Below are 16,343 nucleotides of genomic sequence, written 5' to 3'. Positions count from 1 at the left end.
TTTGACATTAAATAGCACGGCAATATCAATAACAATGAAATAACAATGAAGGCAAGCCCACTAGTGTGTTAGTGATGCTTTCTCCGGTGAGCCTTTACTGGGCAGAAAATAGACTGATATAAACTGATCTCTAAGTCCCGCGGACGCACAGTTGTGAATGATGAAGCATACCTTTGAACTTTTAGGAAAATCTACAGCAGGTAGACCAGTGTAGTAGTTAACAGTCACAAATGGACTTGTTCTTTGTAAAAAACAGAAATTCTGCAGCCCTTGGTGCAGAGGTACTAAAACCACAAAAACAGGTCTGATGCTGTTTATAGCTTTCACCGCTGTTTAAGGGCATTTACATGCGAATATGGTAGAGAAGATTACCTCATAGAACGCTTCGCCCGGTCCCCTTCCTGAGTCACACCAGCACAGTATGTGCCATAGATTTTGAAATGTAAACCTGTAACGTATAGAGTTCAGACTGAATTTTTCTGCACTGTCAGTGCAGTTATTCTTGCAGATCTCCCCATTCCTGTTCTTACCCATGACTGGAAGCATGAAAAGAGAGCTAAGAATAGTAGAATAATTGATGATGCCAATAGGATAACAGAGTAAGAGTTGGAAGGGATCCTTAGAGATCATTTACAAGGTGACCAATTTAAAGATTCTCATTTTACAGATAAGGAAATGAGTCTACAAGGATTCGGTAGAACCAAAAGCCACTAAAAAATACCATCCTGTTTCAGCTTCTTTGTTTCTGTCTCCCCATATTTATGCCTGTGATGAAACATGACTAAATCAGGGTTGTTTCACTCACTTTGCCATCTCTGTCTACCAAACCACAATCAGAGCAAATTCCAAGTTGATATTTCTGCACAAGTAATAAGCCAGAAAATTGAAGATCTCCTAAGGTTTCAGAAATGAATTCCTGAAGCTGTGAGCTCATTCTTTTTAATGTGTAGTACTAAACTTCATTTCATGGGAGATATAACTCTATTTTTTAAAATGTCTTAGAGTTGTTTAAAAATTTAAAAAATCTGATGCTGAAGTGGTGGGAGGAAAAAGAATCTTTTGCATTTTGAAATCAGTTCCTGAAGAGCTCATCAGTTTGTGAAAGGACTGTGATTACCCCTTCCAGCTATGGAGGTATGTGATGGAGGTCAGAGCAGCTTAGTACACACAAATTCAAGAGAGATTCCATAGCCATGACTGCAGCCTCTTAGTGTCATATACCCCAGTGGTGCTAGAATGGATTTACACATGATTGTGGAAGGGCCATGAGGCAGAGGAAATGTAGCACAGTGAGAAAAGCACCAGATTCAGAGTTATAGGTCCAAGATTCAGCTTCCAGCTCAACCGTTTACTACCTGTAGGAGGTTATTCTCTTTATTTGTAAACCCAGAGGGTCAGACTCTGGGCTCCCTTTTAGTTCTAAGCCTGTGATCCTAGGATCCTTTTCCATCCAGTAGCACTAGAGGATGTCTTTAGCTAGTACAAGTGGGTAAACCTTGAAACCTTGTCAGACTTCATTATAAGTTAAGTCACAAAGATGGTGAATGACTCCTCCCTGCCTGCCTGAATGGAGAAAAACTCTGTTGCCAATATGTCCAGACTAAGTCAGCCTCGAATTTGGAAGTATGTATATGTATATGTATATATTTTTTTAATTTTTAAATTTAAAATTTTTTTAAAAGATTGACATATTATGCAGTAAGGGAGGGCAATTACACACATACAGGTTTGAACACAGCATCATCCAGCTGTATCACAGAATTTTCTGAAGAAGTCAACGTTAGAATGCTTTTGGTTTTATACCATTTAAGTAACAGTTAGTGATCTTTTAGCAAAGTATAAAAGGCTAGCAACCATTTGATATATCCTTCAATTCCTTATTAAAATTCAAAGCAGTCCCTAACTCACCTATACATTTTCTTTTTGTGTACTTTCCATAGAAGAAATTCTCTTAGAATGAGAAGAAATAAATGCACCTCCTGCTTGTGGTGCCTCTTTTTACTTCTGCTCCTCAAAATTTTATCCTGAGTCTTATTATTACATATAAAAATTAGATTCTGACCTCCTACCTGTAAAACCCCATGAAGTGTTAATTTACCCACGTCACATACCATGTCTTTCAGCTTCACGTAAGTTCATACATTCATTCATTCAGCACTCATTAGGGCCACTGCTTTTTCAAGTCTCTGTCTAAGACATCAGGGAGACAAAATGGACCTGGTTTTTTCTGACATCCTGAAGGTCTTTCCTTTCCTTTTGAAGTGAAGGAGGTGGGATAAGCAAATTAATATATTCTTCCCTGTTTTTTTTTTTAACAGCTCTTGAAGCCATCCTTCTCTTGCCTGTTGATTGGTTCCCTCTTGTTGCCCTGTGTCAAGAAATTAATTCTAACCCACTTGGTTAATTCTGATTCCTGAATCATCCTCTCATTTTTTGCCCCTTGGTTATTTATTAGTTAACATTGTTGTTCTAAAGGAGTGTGGAGAAAGAGTATATGTTTATTCAATATAATTTAATACTAATAGAGGAAATTAAGGCAACCATCTGAGGAGTGGCATAATTATTTGTCCCAGGGAAGGGACACATTGAAACACAGAAAAATTTTTTTGTAGTTGATCTACCTAGAATAACACGGCCCGCTCAGAAAGTTTCCTGGGTGCTACAGTAACTGGCCAAGACCACAGATTCTATGATTATTTTCTTGTTTCAATCTCTTTGCTGAAATTCAGAGTACAGACTTGGACTAAGACAACAGGAAACAGGTTTAACTTGTATTGTCCCATGGCTGTTTATTCCCTTTTGGTTCCTTTGGTGTAGTGATAGGCAGAGTTGTGCTTCAGTATGAAATGGTAAAATATGCACCAACAGGAAAGTGTTGGATTCTGTTTTTCTGGTTGACAGCCAGATCTCGAGTGCACTAAATGAATAGACATAAAATTGCCACAGATGGAGTTACTTTGCTTCAGTAATAAGGTAAAGGAAAGCTGTAGTGTTCACGGATATCAGAGTTCTTTGGTGTAATTTCATTTATAGATAGCTCAGAAAGCATTTCCAGGGAGAGCCCAGTGGAATTCCTTTTAATGAGCTCTGCCAACATGTGTGCACTTTCTCTTGAAGGTAAGCATCTGCCTGGAATGCAATAGCAGCAAATTACGTGGATTGAAACGAAAATGGATCCGCTGCTCAGCACAGGCAACAGTCTTGCATCTAAAGAAGTTCATTGCCAAAAAACTTAATCTTTCATCTTTCAATGAGGTAAAATGGGAAATTAAGTAAATGACAACACTTGTAAATGCAGATACTTTTTAGAAATAGCTTTTTCTTATTTTGTTACAAGTTTTAACTAGAAAATTTTAAAACAATGTAAAATAGCTATGCATTCACCTTGTCATTATAACAGGGCATGTGCACTCTGGCATTATTACTGTTCCCACCATTATCATTATTAGTACAGGACTGGCCTTAGTAGATGTACAAGGACTTTTCAGTAAGAAGCATCTCCAAATATGGTGAAAAATAAGAAGTAAATACTAATTGTCTAAGAACTGCATGTTTATAAGGAAGCTGAGTCTTAAATCCACTGAAGGAGGACCTGAATATATTTTTTAGTTAAATGTTATACAGTAATTGGTTGGAAACTATTCCTCCCTTCCCTTCCCTCCCCTCCAATTTTTTTTTTTAAATCTTAAGACATATATGAATTAACTCACTCTGAACAAGAGTTATTTGGGACGGAGGAGATAGAGCAGTGAGAAAGGACAAGGAGGTACTTGGGTGTTTTGGGGAAGGTGTTTAATATAGATCCTTGCAAGGTTCAGCAAAACCCCCTTCCCTCAGTGAACTGCCCAGTGAGTAAAAAATAAAACTGTACTAAACATTTAATGTCATAAAGTATTGAAGTTACTTTATCTCAGGAGCCATGACTGTAGGGCAGAGTGACCACAATGGTTGATAGGTCTGGGAAGCACATGCTATATGTAATGAGTGGTTGAGAATTATGTTGGATATTTAAGCCTAGAAGAAAATCAGACTGAAGGTAGAGGTGTGGAGGGAAGGTATAATCACTAACTAAAACATTAGAGAAGCTGCTATGTGGAAGGATTAGACTTATCACGGGAGGGCTGAAGTAAGACCAGTGGGTGAAAATTACCAAGAAGCATATTTTAGTTCACTTTTCAGAAGACCTTTCTAACAACTACAGCTAGCTAATTATAGAGTGAGCTTCCTGAACAAGTGGTCAATTCTGTATTACTGGAAGAGTGTGAGGAATGCAGTAAGAGATGCAAGTTGGACCACGTGACCATTAAAGTTCCTTCCAAATCTAGGAGCCTGTCAGTCCAGAACTGAAATAACTTAATCATTTAGAAGATAATTCTGAGGCTTTCTGCTCAGTGCATAAACTGAGATGCTGAGATTTTTCCACCCAAAATTTTAGAGATAATTGGCATCTCTTTTCATCTTATCATTAAATGATAACTCATGCCTCTTTAAAAAGAATCGAATACTTATATACATGATAAAAATTCACTTCTTTCTTGAAGCTCTTACGTGCATCATCAAAAATCATGACTAATTAGGTTTTGGAGTGTTTTTTTTTTAAGTATTTGGGGAGATTCCTAAGGGAGCCTTGCAATCAAGTACCCCAAATTTCTCAATTTGCTGTTTCTTTACCTATGTAAAAAAATTGAGTAAATTTTTTATTCTTTACTGTTTACTTACCTACCTCACAGGGTTGTTGTGAGGAAAGCCCTTTGCAGACCTTAAAGTGTTCTATAAATGTGAGTTACTATTATTATTATTTGCTTAACATAGAATGTTATAGCATAGTATAGTGAAAAGAATATTTATCGCACATTAGGAAACCTGGATTCTAGTCCTGCTTCTGCCACTAACGTACTGATATGACTTTGGATAAATCAGTTCCTTTTTTAAGGTCTGTTTCTCCATTTACAAGATGAGGTATTTGGACCAGATGAACTATCCAACATCCCTTTCAACCCTAAATATCCATGACTGTGGCTCTGTGATTTGATTGAAGAAAGGGCTAATTGCAAGTCTATTCCAAAAGTTTATTTGGTTTGTATGCAAAGCCTTGTTTTTATGCAAAGGCCTTGTCTTGGAAAGGAAGTCAAAAGTACATTGAGTTGATGAAAAGGAAGCAGGGAGTAAAGGAAACATAAGGGAAAATGGTGAGCCTAACAGGCCCTGTGCTTTACTGTGGAAAGCTAGAATATGGTGCCCTCCCAGAAAACAGATCCTGTAAGAGAGGAAGCTATCAGCAGTGTTGAATATCCACCAAATACAGAGCACTCTATAGGCTTCAGGAGAAGACAGTATGGGGAAAATGGGAAACAGAGTCTTTGCTGTGAAAAAAGATTTGGGTCCACTAACAACAGTTTAAATGTTTTCTTTGACACTTTCTGCGTTTCTCTTCCCCTCTAAGTAATAATGCAAAGAGACATTTACGTGTAGCTCAGTTTTCCCTTATATCTGTAAGATAGCCGCATCTGGTTCTTACGAGGGGAGATTGCAAGGGAAATTCATAAAATGCTTTATCATTCCCATAAATATTACTAGTGACCCCTTTTGAGTTTTAAGGAAATGATGGGGATACATTCTCCTCACTGTAAAGGAATGACTTCATCTTCTCTGTGGCATCCCATGGAGTGTATCAAGAGCCAGCCTGTTAGGATGACCAGAGGTCAAGTCCTGCCTCAGACATAGACTTCCTCTGTGACTCTGGAGAAGGCACTTAATCTCTCAGTGCCCCCTGCCCATATCCCCAGCTCTAGTGGACAACAGTCACTGGCCTGTGTTGGGAGAGGGAGCTTCCTTACCTGGAGCGCCTTCTGCACCTAAGTCACAGGTCTAGACTGTGGGTGGCAGCAAAGATCATAGCCAGATTGTCCAAGCCTGTCTCTAGGCATCAAGGCATAAGCCACACTTGCATTAGTTGTCCCTTTGAAAAGAAGGTTGCGATCATCCTGATAACAAAGACCTGAAATCATAATGTCTTACAAATTCTATTATATGATGGAGAAGCCTCAGCATCTCAGTCATTCGAAGACTGTGGTCTTCAGAGTCCACCAACAGAGAGAGTTTTTGTCATTGATAGTCTTAGCCTAACTTATTTACAACAGGTAGTAATGTGTGTTCGTTGACTGGTGTGTTTTGTCATTTATTCCACCCTAAATTAAAGTATTTCTTCCTCTTCTATTAGCTGGATATATTATGCAATGAAGAAATTCTTGGCAAGGACCACACACTCAAGTTTGTAGTTGTTACTAGATGGAGATTTAAGGTATGACCCAGTTGTTTTGTAACAAGGTGTTTTATAGTCTCTTCTATGAATAATAGTCATGTGTGTTTATGTAGTCTATTCCTCTCAGGGGTTAAGACTGTCTACAAGTATTAGAATGATGATTTGAACACAAATAAAGGGTCACTTTAAAATAGGAGATTTCACAGCAGCATTTTCGGTGGTTCTCAAAAACTATTGTCTGTCAGAATTCTGCTGAAGCCATGCAGTTTACTGGAGCCCCCAGATTAGTGTGGTTAGATGTGGGGACTTGATAGGGCATTAGTCAAGAGGCTAGTTACAAGGCTCAATTGAAAACAGATCTCACCTTTAGCCCCTCCCTGTTCCTTTCATACTGGTTGGCAGAGTAAACATCAGGAATATGCTTAGAAAGGACAAATTCAGCGTATTGCTCGTAGAAGCATGGGATTGCCTCCATGAAGGAGTGAGGTCTTTTGCAACATGGCACCTCATCACTTTTGAGAACAGAGTTCTCCAGTAAGGGAACTGACAGGTTCCGATAAATTTCTGTCTTTGGAGTATTGCAAGTTGCAGCTGGCAAGGGTTGGTCACCCCAAGAGAAAAGTACCTACAGGGTGTGTTATCCTATGAAGCATCAAAGGTTAGTCAAGGCTACTTCTGTTTATTGCAGAGATTTAGAGCCAAGAAAAGGAATCCCTGTGTGATGTGGTCCAGAGGTTTTCTGGGGGTGCTACTCCCACCACTGTGGCAAGGTCTACAAAGGACTACTCTCAGGGATACTTAGGGAATAGCTGCTGGACACATCTTGATCAGTTACAGCTACTTTCCCTGGGGCAGTTTGTTTTCAGGAATCTTAGACCCACAGCAGAACATTTGCCAGTAAAGATTTCTGGCTGAATAGCCATGCCTCCTCTGCCTCTGTCTCCCTCTCTAGGAGCCAAGAGCATTTGAGGGGCACCAGTAGGATCCTTTCCTTTTTCATCATCTATTTCTCACCTTTTACATGAGAACCCCACCACCTCTTCCCAAACTCAAGCCAGGGGATAAATTTACACCTCAATGGCATATGACCCATCCATCCTAAAAAGAGCTTTTCACGATGATTAAGTACAGAAAGAGGCACGCAGATGTCTGTGTCACACACACACACACACACACACACACACACACACACACACACACACACCTCTCTCTCTCTCTCTCTCTCTCACTCACTCACCCACCCACCTCTCTCCTTCCAACACTTCCTTTTTCTTACCTCATGCAGACAATTATTGTCACTGCTTCCTGGAATAAATCATACCACTGCAGTCCCCTTGAGGAGTCAGGAGGAAAGTAGAGGAAGCTGCTAGGTGTAGCATGGGTCACCCTAAAAATCCCAGAGAGGGAGAGGAAGCCTGGCCTGGCTTCCTGTTGACTCTGGGCAGAGGGAAGGATGGGCTCCATTGCTTGTAGTAGAGATGACAGCTCAGATGACATAAGGAGGCTGGGAAGAAGAGAGTCAGAATAGTTGAGTGAAGAATGCAGCATCTACAGCAGCCAGTGGGTGGACCAGGGTTAGAATCCTGGCAGTTACCATTTCCTTCCCATGTGACCTTGGGCAAGTTATCTAACCTTAAGCCTCAGTTTCTTTATTTGTAAAATGAGAGTGTTAGACTAGATGACCTTTAAGGCCCCAGTCTGTGATCCTGTGATTATCACAGCTGAGATATCCCGGGCCGCAGGAAATCACCAGGGGTCGAATGATGAAAGGTACAAAAAAGGAGATGATCTCTTCTCATCGCATACTCTGTTGGGCTTCATGACTACAGAGAATCAAAAACGTTCATGTTTGGTTAGCACCATTTTGATTCTTTATAGTAAAAGCGTTTTTAAGCAGAGCTCTTAAGTTTGTTCTTTCATTATATATCGAACAGATATTTTTATTTTGTGTTTTTGTTCTGTTATCTTTCTCCATTAATAACCTAGCTATTTGGGGGGGTTTGTTTTTACAGAAAGCACCTCTACTGCTACATTACAGACCCAAAATGGACTTGCTGTAAGAGAACTTTAGTGTCCTTTGGGACAGAGTTTTTTGCAGAGACTATCACCAGGCACCTTCTCAGTGCATCACTTAACTCACATCCCATGACCCAGTAGAATTGTTCTGGAGGACCAGTGATCTCACAGCACACCATACTTCAGAATCTTTCTTCTGGGTGACGTGGGAACCAGATTTCTGAAAGAGAATATTTATACCTTTTTGTACGAAAAAAAAAGAATTCACAACTCAACAAGACACTACCAGCACTAAGTTTACAGATTATGAAAACACTTCACAGTTTTATGTAGCTGAATAGCATTCGTCTCTTTGCTGCGATTTCACAGGACAGATTAATAAATGTAATAGTGATATAAATGTCACTTTCCTGACACCAAATCACTTTTGCTTGCTTTCCATGTCTTGAAAAGTGGAATTAATTTCAGTATATTTTATGAATTTGATTTCATTGTTTGCCTCAATATTTTGGCTTTCATCCAGTCCTTCCAAAGCCACTGCAGATCCTTTTTGGTGGTGATTGACTGTATTTATGTTGCCTTTAACTTCCTGAAGACTTAGAAGATTTTTATTAAGATTTTATTTAATAGCATATCAATAGGGAATTCCATTAATTTTATAATTTAATCATGGCGTTAAAGTTTTCATATTAAATAAAAGGAAGATAATAGTTCCCCCAGTTTGCCTCTATATTTTACTATATAGCATAAAATATCATCAGATCACTTAACAAGAATACTCACAAGTGCTTAATATGTTACTTGAACTTATTTTAATGTAGATGTGTCATACAGAGTTAGAGCTTGCAGAAATCTGTTCTTTTCTGGGAGGTAACTTTTGTTTTAAAAAATATATCACTAGTCATGAAGACAGTGCAATAGAAAATGTTTTCATTCTTAGAGCTGAGTGCTATATATTGTTTTTAGTTGTTTTACCAGTGGCTTACAGAACAATTCTAGCTTTCTTTTAATCATTTCTATGGAAAAGTTATATAATATGTTGATACCATAGTTTGTCCATTTATCCTTTCCCCCGTTCATTTCACAGATGTTTTAGCAATCTGGAGGTATAATGGCATTCTGTTTCTTATTTAGGGGCCTGATTTAATTGATAGTGTCTTGGGTAGCAACTACCAAATGGAGTAGTTAAAGCTGCATTGAGGTCTTGGCTTGAGCTAGTGGTTACCAAGTTTAAAAAAAAAAAAAAACAACCCTCCTAAAGGCTGTACCCAGCTACACAAAGAAAAAGTAGAGAAATGAGGTGATTTCTGTCCGGCCAACACTTTTACCTGATTTGCCCACATAATTGCCTTCTTTCTTAGCTTTGCCTTGGATGCATGTATACCCAGCCTGCATTCTCTATGGTAAATGTTAATCTAGAATGATTTCTGCAAGCTACACATTATGACTGCTGACTGGTATAGAAAGAGGTTAAAAAGGACTCAGAATGAATTCTAGTCATTCTTGACCAATAGAAGTTGCTTTTTACTTGATAAGCTGAAAACTCCAGTCAGTGTATGGTTTTGTTAAACCTTTTCTTTTCTAAAACGTGGGTATCTTTGGCTTTTTCTAGAATAGCACCCCCTATTTGCCAGTACACAAACATTTATAAAAATAGTGATTTGGAGTCTAAGTAAGAGCGAGAGTGGAGCCATTTACTGAAGTAATCCCTATTGAAGTCACCAAACGAGCCCCCTACAAGTCTGGTGCACTTTTGGATACATCCCTCCCTCCTTGCTCCCCATCTTTGTTGTGTTGTGAACTGGAGAAATCCAAGTTTAAAATGTACCATTAATGCCATCATGTGCAGAGAACCTGGAGAGCTTGTGCAGTTCACCTTTCTCCTTCAGTGGTAACAGAAACTGAGGCGAGGTCGAAGAAGAGCCTGTGGTTCTAGGTTGTTTGGTCCAGCATAGTGTCATTGGCAGTGCTGGCCCTTAGGAAACTATCTTTCTCAGCATGTATATCTTTGGTGGCTGAGGTCACGAATTCATTTTTGAAGGTGTAATTGGGCTCCTTCATACACCTTTTTTTCTTCCCATTTCATGTTTCATATGCATGAAATGGAAGGAATTAATAAATAATGCAGCTTCATTCTTAGCTACAAGAACAGCTAATTAAATTAATTCAATCCATTTGACCATAAATTAGGCAATTAAAACCTAAACACAAAATTTATTGTCAGACTGTTTAAAATCAACTTCTTTGTATAAATCTAGTTAAGTTCACTTCTAGTGTGGTTTGAACTGTTGACTTACCCAAGCTCATAGCCTGATACCCCATCCAAATCAGATTTACCATGTGAGGGTTTAATGATTAGATATGTGCATATATAATAAATGTTACCTGTCTACCTCAAAATACATAATCTGCTGAAGCATTCTGCAAGACCAGAAATTACTGCAATGCAATTTTAAGCAAAACATTTAAAACTTGGGTAGTTTCCTGTGTGATGAAACTGAGAAAGGATTAAACAGTATCAACATGCAAATTCAGATTAAAAGTAATTCACAGTCAGTTGTAACTTGGCTTCATAACAATCTGCATTATACATATTTGTAAGTTTGTAGCTATCTTTAAAATCACTTGAATTTGCTATGGTGCTATGTCAATATGTTTAAATATAGGTAATCTATATATAGATATGTAGGTAATATATGGAAGCCAGTATTAACATCTCTAACTGGTTATTGATTATTAATTATTGTGTTTAACTCTGCTTTTGTAAGTGTGTTAACCCGATAAAACCTCAGTGGCAAAAGTACCTATTTTTCTAAAATTGCATCATGTCAAAATCTCTTCACAAGACGACTATTCTCCCTGGGGACTTTTCTGCTCCATTTGGCTTAGCTTATTGTAGCTTTCTTTGGTAAGAGGGACTGTGCCTAAGTAAATGTCACCGGCAGAGGGAAGCCTCAAAGTCAGATCCTGCTTCCTTCCCTTCTATGGAGCTTGAAAAAACATTTCATTCAAGGTGGAATTGGTTAAAATGTGCATTCTTTGCCCCAGAATGAAAGCCAGGCTCACTTTGTGTTTGGATAATCATTCAGATTTGTTCAGTACTTTCATGCAGGTGGAGTTACTGTGAAGTAGTTTTCACCACTATTTAGCTGGTCAAACAGTTGCAGCTCAGTTATCTTGTTGAATTATCTTCAGCAGCAGTGAGACAGATTCCCCAGGCATTAGTCTCACTAGATAGAGTTTTCATTGAAAATAGAGAATTCAGATAGAATATATAATATTGAATTTAAGATTTGGGGGGTTTAAAAAAAAAGAAGAAAACTTAACTTTATAAAATTATTTATTCTATTTTAAGTCTTCTATCATAATTTACCATCCAAATATTTTGTTTTCCGTGGTCCAGCTTTATTTACGGGCATATAAAATGAAATTGTGAGATGTTTTACAAGCTTCTTTTTACCTTGAGTAGCTTTTGATTTGTATGTTTTTGTTTATATGGATGAAGAGCATGACTTCTGCTTCTGTGCAATAGGTTCAAACGTGCATTTATTAGACCTATGTTGAAATGGCAATGTAGCATCTACTCACTGCTGAACTGAAAGGTAATTAATTATAGGTGGGATTTTAAAGTGTGTACATCCAGCTACTTGGGGTTTTTTTCCCATGTTTTGTTTCTTTTTCTGATTGTAAGAATGACATTATGAGATTAAAATAGTGTATGTGTGCGCGCGTGTGTGTGTGTGTGTGTGTGCACATGCACGTGTGAAAGAACTACCTGTCGGCAATATTTAAAAATAAATGATTGGGCAAGAAACTTTAATGTGAAGTGTGGACGCGTTCTGCAAGACTGGCCACCTGTCTGACATTGCTTTGTGCCATTGTTATGTCTGGTATCTTTGTGAACCATCTAACCTGGGAATATTTGTCTTATTGGTTGTGCAATCATATACACAATGCTACAACCTCTGGGGATATGGGACCATGTAAAATATCAGACTGTAGGATGATGGTGCTATTTTTTCCAGTAGGCAATGAGTCTTTGAAAGCTTACCTGGCTCTTGTCTTTATAACAACATAATTAGTCTTTGGGGATTCATTGGACTTTTTCTAATAGAAGATAAATGTGATTGTATTTTACAGTAATTTGAAATTTACCATTGAACTAAATGCTATATAGGATCAAGCCAACCAGTTTATACATCAACATATATGAATATTTGATAAATTTATACTTAAAAGTATTTTAAAAGAAACTTAATGCAGACAGCTAAACTGTATATTTTACAGGGAAAAAAATCCACATTTCTGTATTTCCTCAGGTAACTGCATAGTTCCACCACCTCATAGGTGTGACCTTAACATGGCTAATGTGTTTCTTTGCTTTGATTTAAAGGAAATTGGGGGCCAAGATTTATAAATCTTCATCCAAATTATACTTAGGTCTTTATATTTAATTTTTTTCTGTTTTATTTATTAAACATGAAGTTTAAAGAGAGAGCACTAAACTAATTGAACATCAGATTGGCTTGGAATTTTAGTTTGTTTTGGTAAATTCTCATCTCTGAAAAGATTAAAGTTTAGAAAAAAGTTGAGCATATTTACATTTTGTTTGTGCTGTCATTACATTTAATTCCTTCATATACAAGCTTATGTTTGAAGAATGGGCTGAAGTTTGAATTTAGCTTAAAATGTATGCAAAGCATTGGTGTAAATGAACATCCCAATAACTTTGAACTGGGCGTAAGGAAAGCAGTTTCTCAGAGGAGACAGATTTAGAAGCAGAGAACAGTTGACATTGCAACCACTAAGCCTGTAACGCCATTGTGTGGCAGAAGAAAGGCCTGAAACAACTGCAGTCTAGAGAAGTGAGACCACAGATATGTTTGACTGTTTTGTTTGAAAGTTTACATTTTTTATGCTTTGTGTTGCTGTGTAATTTTTGTACTCCTGGTGGCTAGTTTTTTGTCTAAAAATCTTTTTTGGAATATTGCTTAATGTTTTGATTTTATGATAGTGAAGCTTGTATTCAGTGTTTTGCCAATTAATATTATATGCTTGTAATAAAAGCAAAAAAAAAAAGCTCACTAAATTTCTGTCAGGCTGGAAGTTTATTATCCAAAATGTGTATAAGAGTATTATGAAAATGATTTCCTAATCTAATAGAGTGGTGATATGAAAATGCTGTTCGCTGCTAGTACAGACCACTGCTAGAGCCTTGTCCTTTAGTTCAGCCAGTATTTAATCTATCTTCCACACCTCTGTGATCACACATCTTAGCCCTCTTGTCAATCTGAATACCTTTGCTGCTCACTCTTACCACTGACATTTGTAAAATGTCATATTACACCTAAAACGTCATTGAAGTTGGCCAAATGTTTGTGCCAAATGCTTGGCAGAAACTGTACTAAAGCAACAAATGTTGTTCATCTGTTACATGGAGAGAAAAATAGAATTTCGATGCTTTGGTCTTCAGTTTATGTACACCAGTGAAAATATTCTCAAAAGCAGTAATGGTAGCATTGCTAATTGCTCTTGTAGATGTGCACGCAGATTAGAATGGACTATTCTGTCACCTGCACTGAACAAAGGAGAAAAAAAATACTCAGACCAGATCCTTAATTTTCAAAGGTTAATAAGTAACATAACAGTCTTGTTTGTTTTGGCAGAAAATTTAGTTAGTGGGAAGGGAGAATATAATAGCTAATTATCGGTTCTAAAAAGTTTAGGGCCATTAACCAGGGTTAAAAGTAAACTTAGCATTAAGCAATTGGCTTGAAATATGGCTGTCATTTCACTGATTTGGTAAGTTCTTTAATAGCTCTTATGGTTATCCAGATTTATGTCTGGAATTCTATGTAAAAGAATTTGTTGCTCTAGGACATCATAGTAAACTACAAAGCAGGTGTTACCCTGGGTGTGTTTCTTTGCAGTATCTGCATATAGCAATGTAAAATTTCAAAATCATATCACTTTTGCTGCTTTTCTTCATATTGGGAGAACAAAAGAACTTAATTTTCTGCTATTGTGAAATAAAATGGTCACCGCTGTGGTCTTAAGCCTTTCGACATTCTATTCCCCTCCTTCAACACATATACATATATAATATCTACTAAACATTAATGCTGGTTATGTGCAAAGAGAGAATGGGTCTGTTGTTAGACATTTGCCTTTAATTGCCCAAGTAAATAATGGTGGAAATAAAGAGATGGCCCTAAAAAAGTTTTTTTTTTCATTTCGTTGTGAAGAGCAGAAAAGGATACAATTCCAAATTTAGTGTCATTCTAACACTGCATTCTTCCATCTCCCATATTTTTGTTTTGCAGCCATTAAATTATTATTCTCCCCTGTAGACCAGTGTGTTTTTGTATGTAGGAAGTTTTTGTTGCCCTTAGGATAATTCTGTGTATGTATAAGATATTTAATTGTATATATGCAGTGGAACCCTATTATAATAGTACATGCCCACAAAATGCAACATCTCTGGTAAAAGCCTAATAGAGCAGGCTAGTATTGGTGTCACTTCTGAACCTGTACACACCAACACTGGGGGGAGGGGTTCATCTCTCTGTCTTTGTCTCTCCCTGTCTCTGACTCTCTCTCACTCCATACTCTTGCAGCTAAGATCCATGATGGCATTTGTTGAATTTTACAAGGTGATCTATTTTTGCTTGCTGATTCTCAAGGGAAATTATTGAACTCTTATTATTTCAGTGTCCCAAGACTTCAAGTTAAGGAGAGCATCTGTCAGCAGCTCAGTTTACTGTTGTTCTATTTACATTGGGCTAAGAGTAGAAACATCAGTATAGAAATTGATAGATCAGATTGGTAGACGTTACCTACACCCTCCATACAACACACAAATACACATACGTTATGCATGTGTCATGTATTGAAGTATAACTATGCCATACAAATCACATAATTTCCCTTTGTGCTGGGATGATCAGCTTAAATCCTTTTGCCTATGACCTATAAGCCATTTCCTCAGCAAAAAATAAAATGTACCTTTAATAATGCGTATTTGTTGGCAGTTTTTTTCCATGTCTATATGGCATGAAATCTGCTCAGGTTTATAGTAGAAATGATATGCTTATATACCTCACTTCAGGAAGGGATAAAGGCACCACCCTTAGGAATTATTGTGATTGTGACCTTTGAAATACCCCATTGAGAAAACAAACAAAAAATGTTTGATGAGTTTAATGTTTTGTATTGCTTTGTGTATAATGTAGCAATTTAATTGTTTCAGGCTTTAATTTGGACATAAAATAAATTCTTTGACCATTGCATTTTATTTCTATGATTTTTATGCTGGTTATAAGTGGAAAAAGTCTGAACTGGACTTTGGTGTTAAACCATAGAATAATTTCCTATCGAAAATTCGTGAATGAACAGTGAAGTTTTTTTTAGGAAGAATTGCTTTCTTTGTAAGTCTTTAATAAGATAGAAAAGAGTTCACCTAATATTGGGGAAGAACTACAGACTTGATAAAACTTGTATGGACTATAATGAGAAGAGATCTTTTAAGAGATCTTGTACAGCACAAAATTCTAATAACTGAGTTCAACTATTATTGAGCATCTTCTCTGTGTGAGGCACTATGCTGAACACTGCGGGGTTGTTTTCATTCCAAAGGCATTTATTAGGTGCTAGGCGCTGGAGGATATAAAGACGTTTATCATTCATCAATGTAGAACTGTATAGCTCTAGAGAATTTGATTATCTGGGAATGGATATAAGGGTGGATGAAAAAGCCTCTTGTCCCGAGGACTTTACAATCTAGTGAGGGAGGGTGACTGGGCCACCAAATGGGCTAGAATTATAATATAAATTAAAATGTGAGATGTGCCAAGAAGAGAAGCTAGGGTGCTCTTTTGGAAAAGATCAGTTCTTTTCAACAGAACCCGTTGAGAAGATCACTTTCAAAGAGGTCATGGCATCTGAGGAGCTCTAAAATGACAGAGAAGAGTGCAGGTGGGGACGGGGTAGGGGTGGGGGAATGGCAAAAACAAAGACAATGCGGTAGAGACAAATTTAGAGAACAAAGAAAAATGAATAAATAATC

At 37.5% G+C, this 16,343-nt stretch overlaps 1 protein-coding gene across 7 annotated transcripts in view; it reads left to right on the top strand.

Annotated features, from left to right (window-relative positions):
- The window catches only part of PCGF3 (polycomb group ring finger 3), a 126,207-nt gene that overhangs the window by 103,869 nt on the left and 5,995 nt on the right, over positions 1-16,343 (top strand). For 6 of the 7 annotated variants that reach the window (XM_078148484.1, XM_078148482.1, XM_078148483.1 and 3 more), the window contains 3 exons: positions 3,118-3,255; positions 6,221-6,301; positions 8,275-15,567. The exons of the other annotated variant lie outside the window; for it this stretch is intronic. In XM_078148484.1, the coding sequence (XP_078004610.1) occupies positions 3,118-3,255; positions 6,221-6,301; positions 8,275-8,322 (267 nt within the window). In that variant the 3' untranslated portion in view covers positions 8,323-15,567. Of the gene's footprint in view, positions 1-3,117; positions 3,256-6,220; positions 6,302-8,274; positions 15,568-16,343 lie in introns of those variants that run through there. 7 annotated transcript variants of the gene reach the window in all.

This window comes from Phascolarctos cinereus, unplaced genomic scaffold, assembly GCF_003287225.1.
Source record: "Phascolarctos cinereus isolate Bilbo 61053 unplaced genomic scaffold, phaCin_HiC Scaffold_9;HRSCAF=440, whole genome shotgun sequence".
NCBI lineage: Eukaryota > Metazoa > Chordata > Mammalia > Diprotodontia > Phascolarctidae > Phascolarctos > Phascolarctos cinereus.
This window is presented reverse-complemented; position numbering and strand designations above follow the sequence as displayed.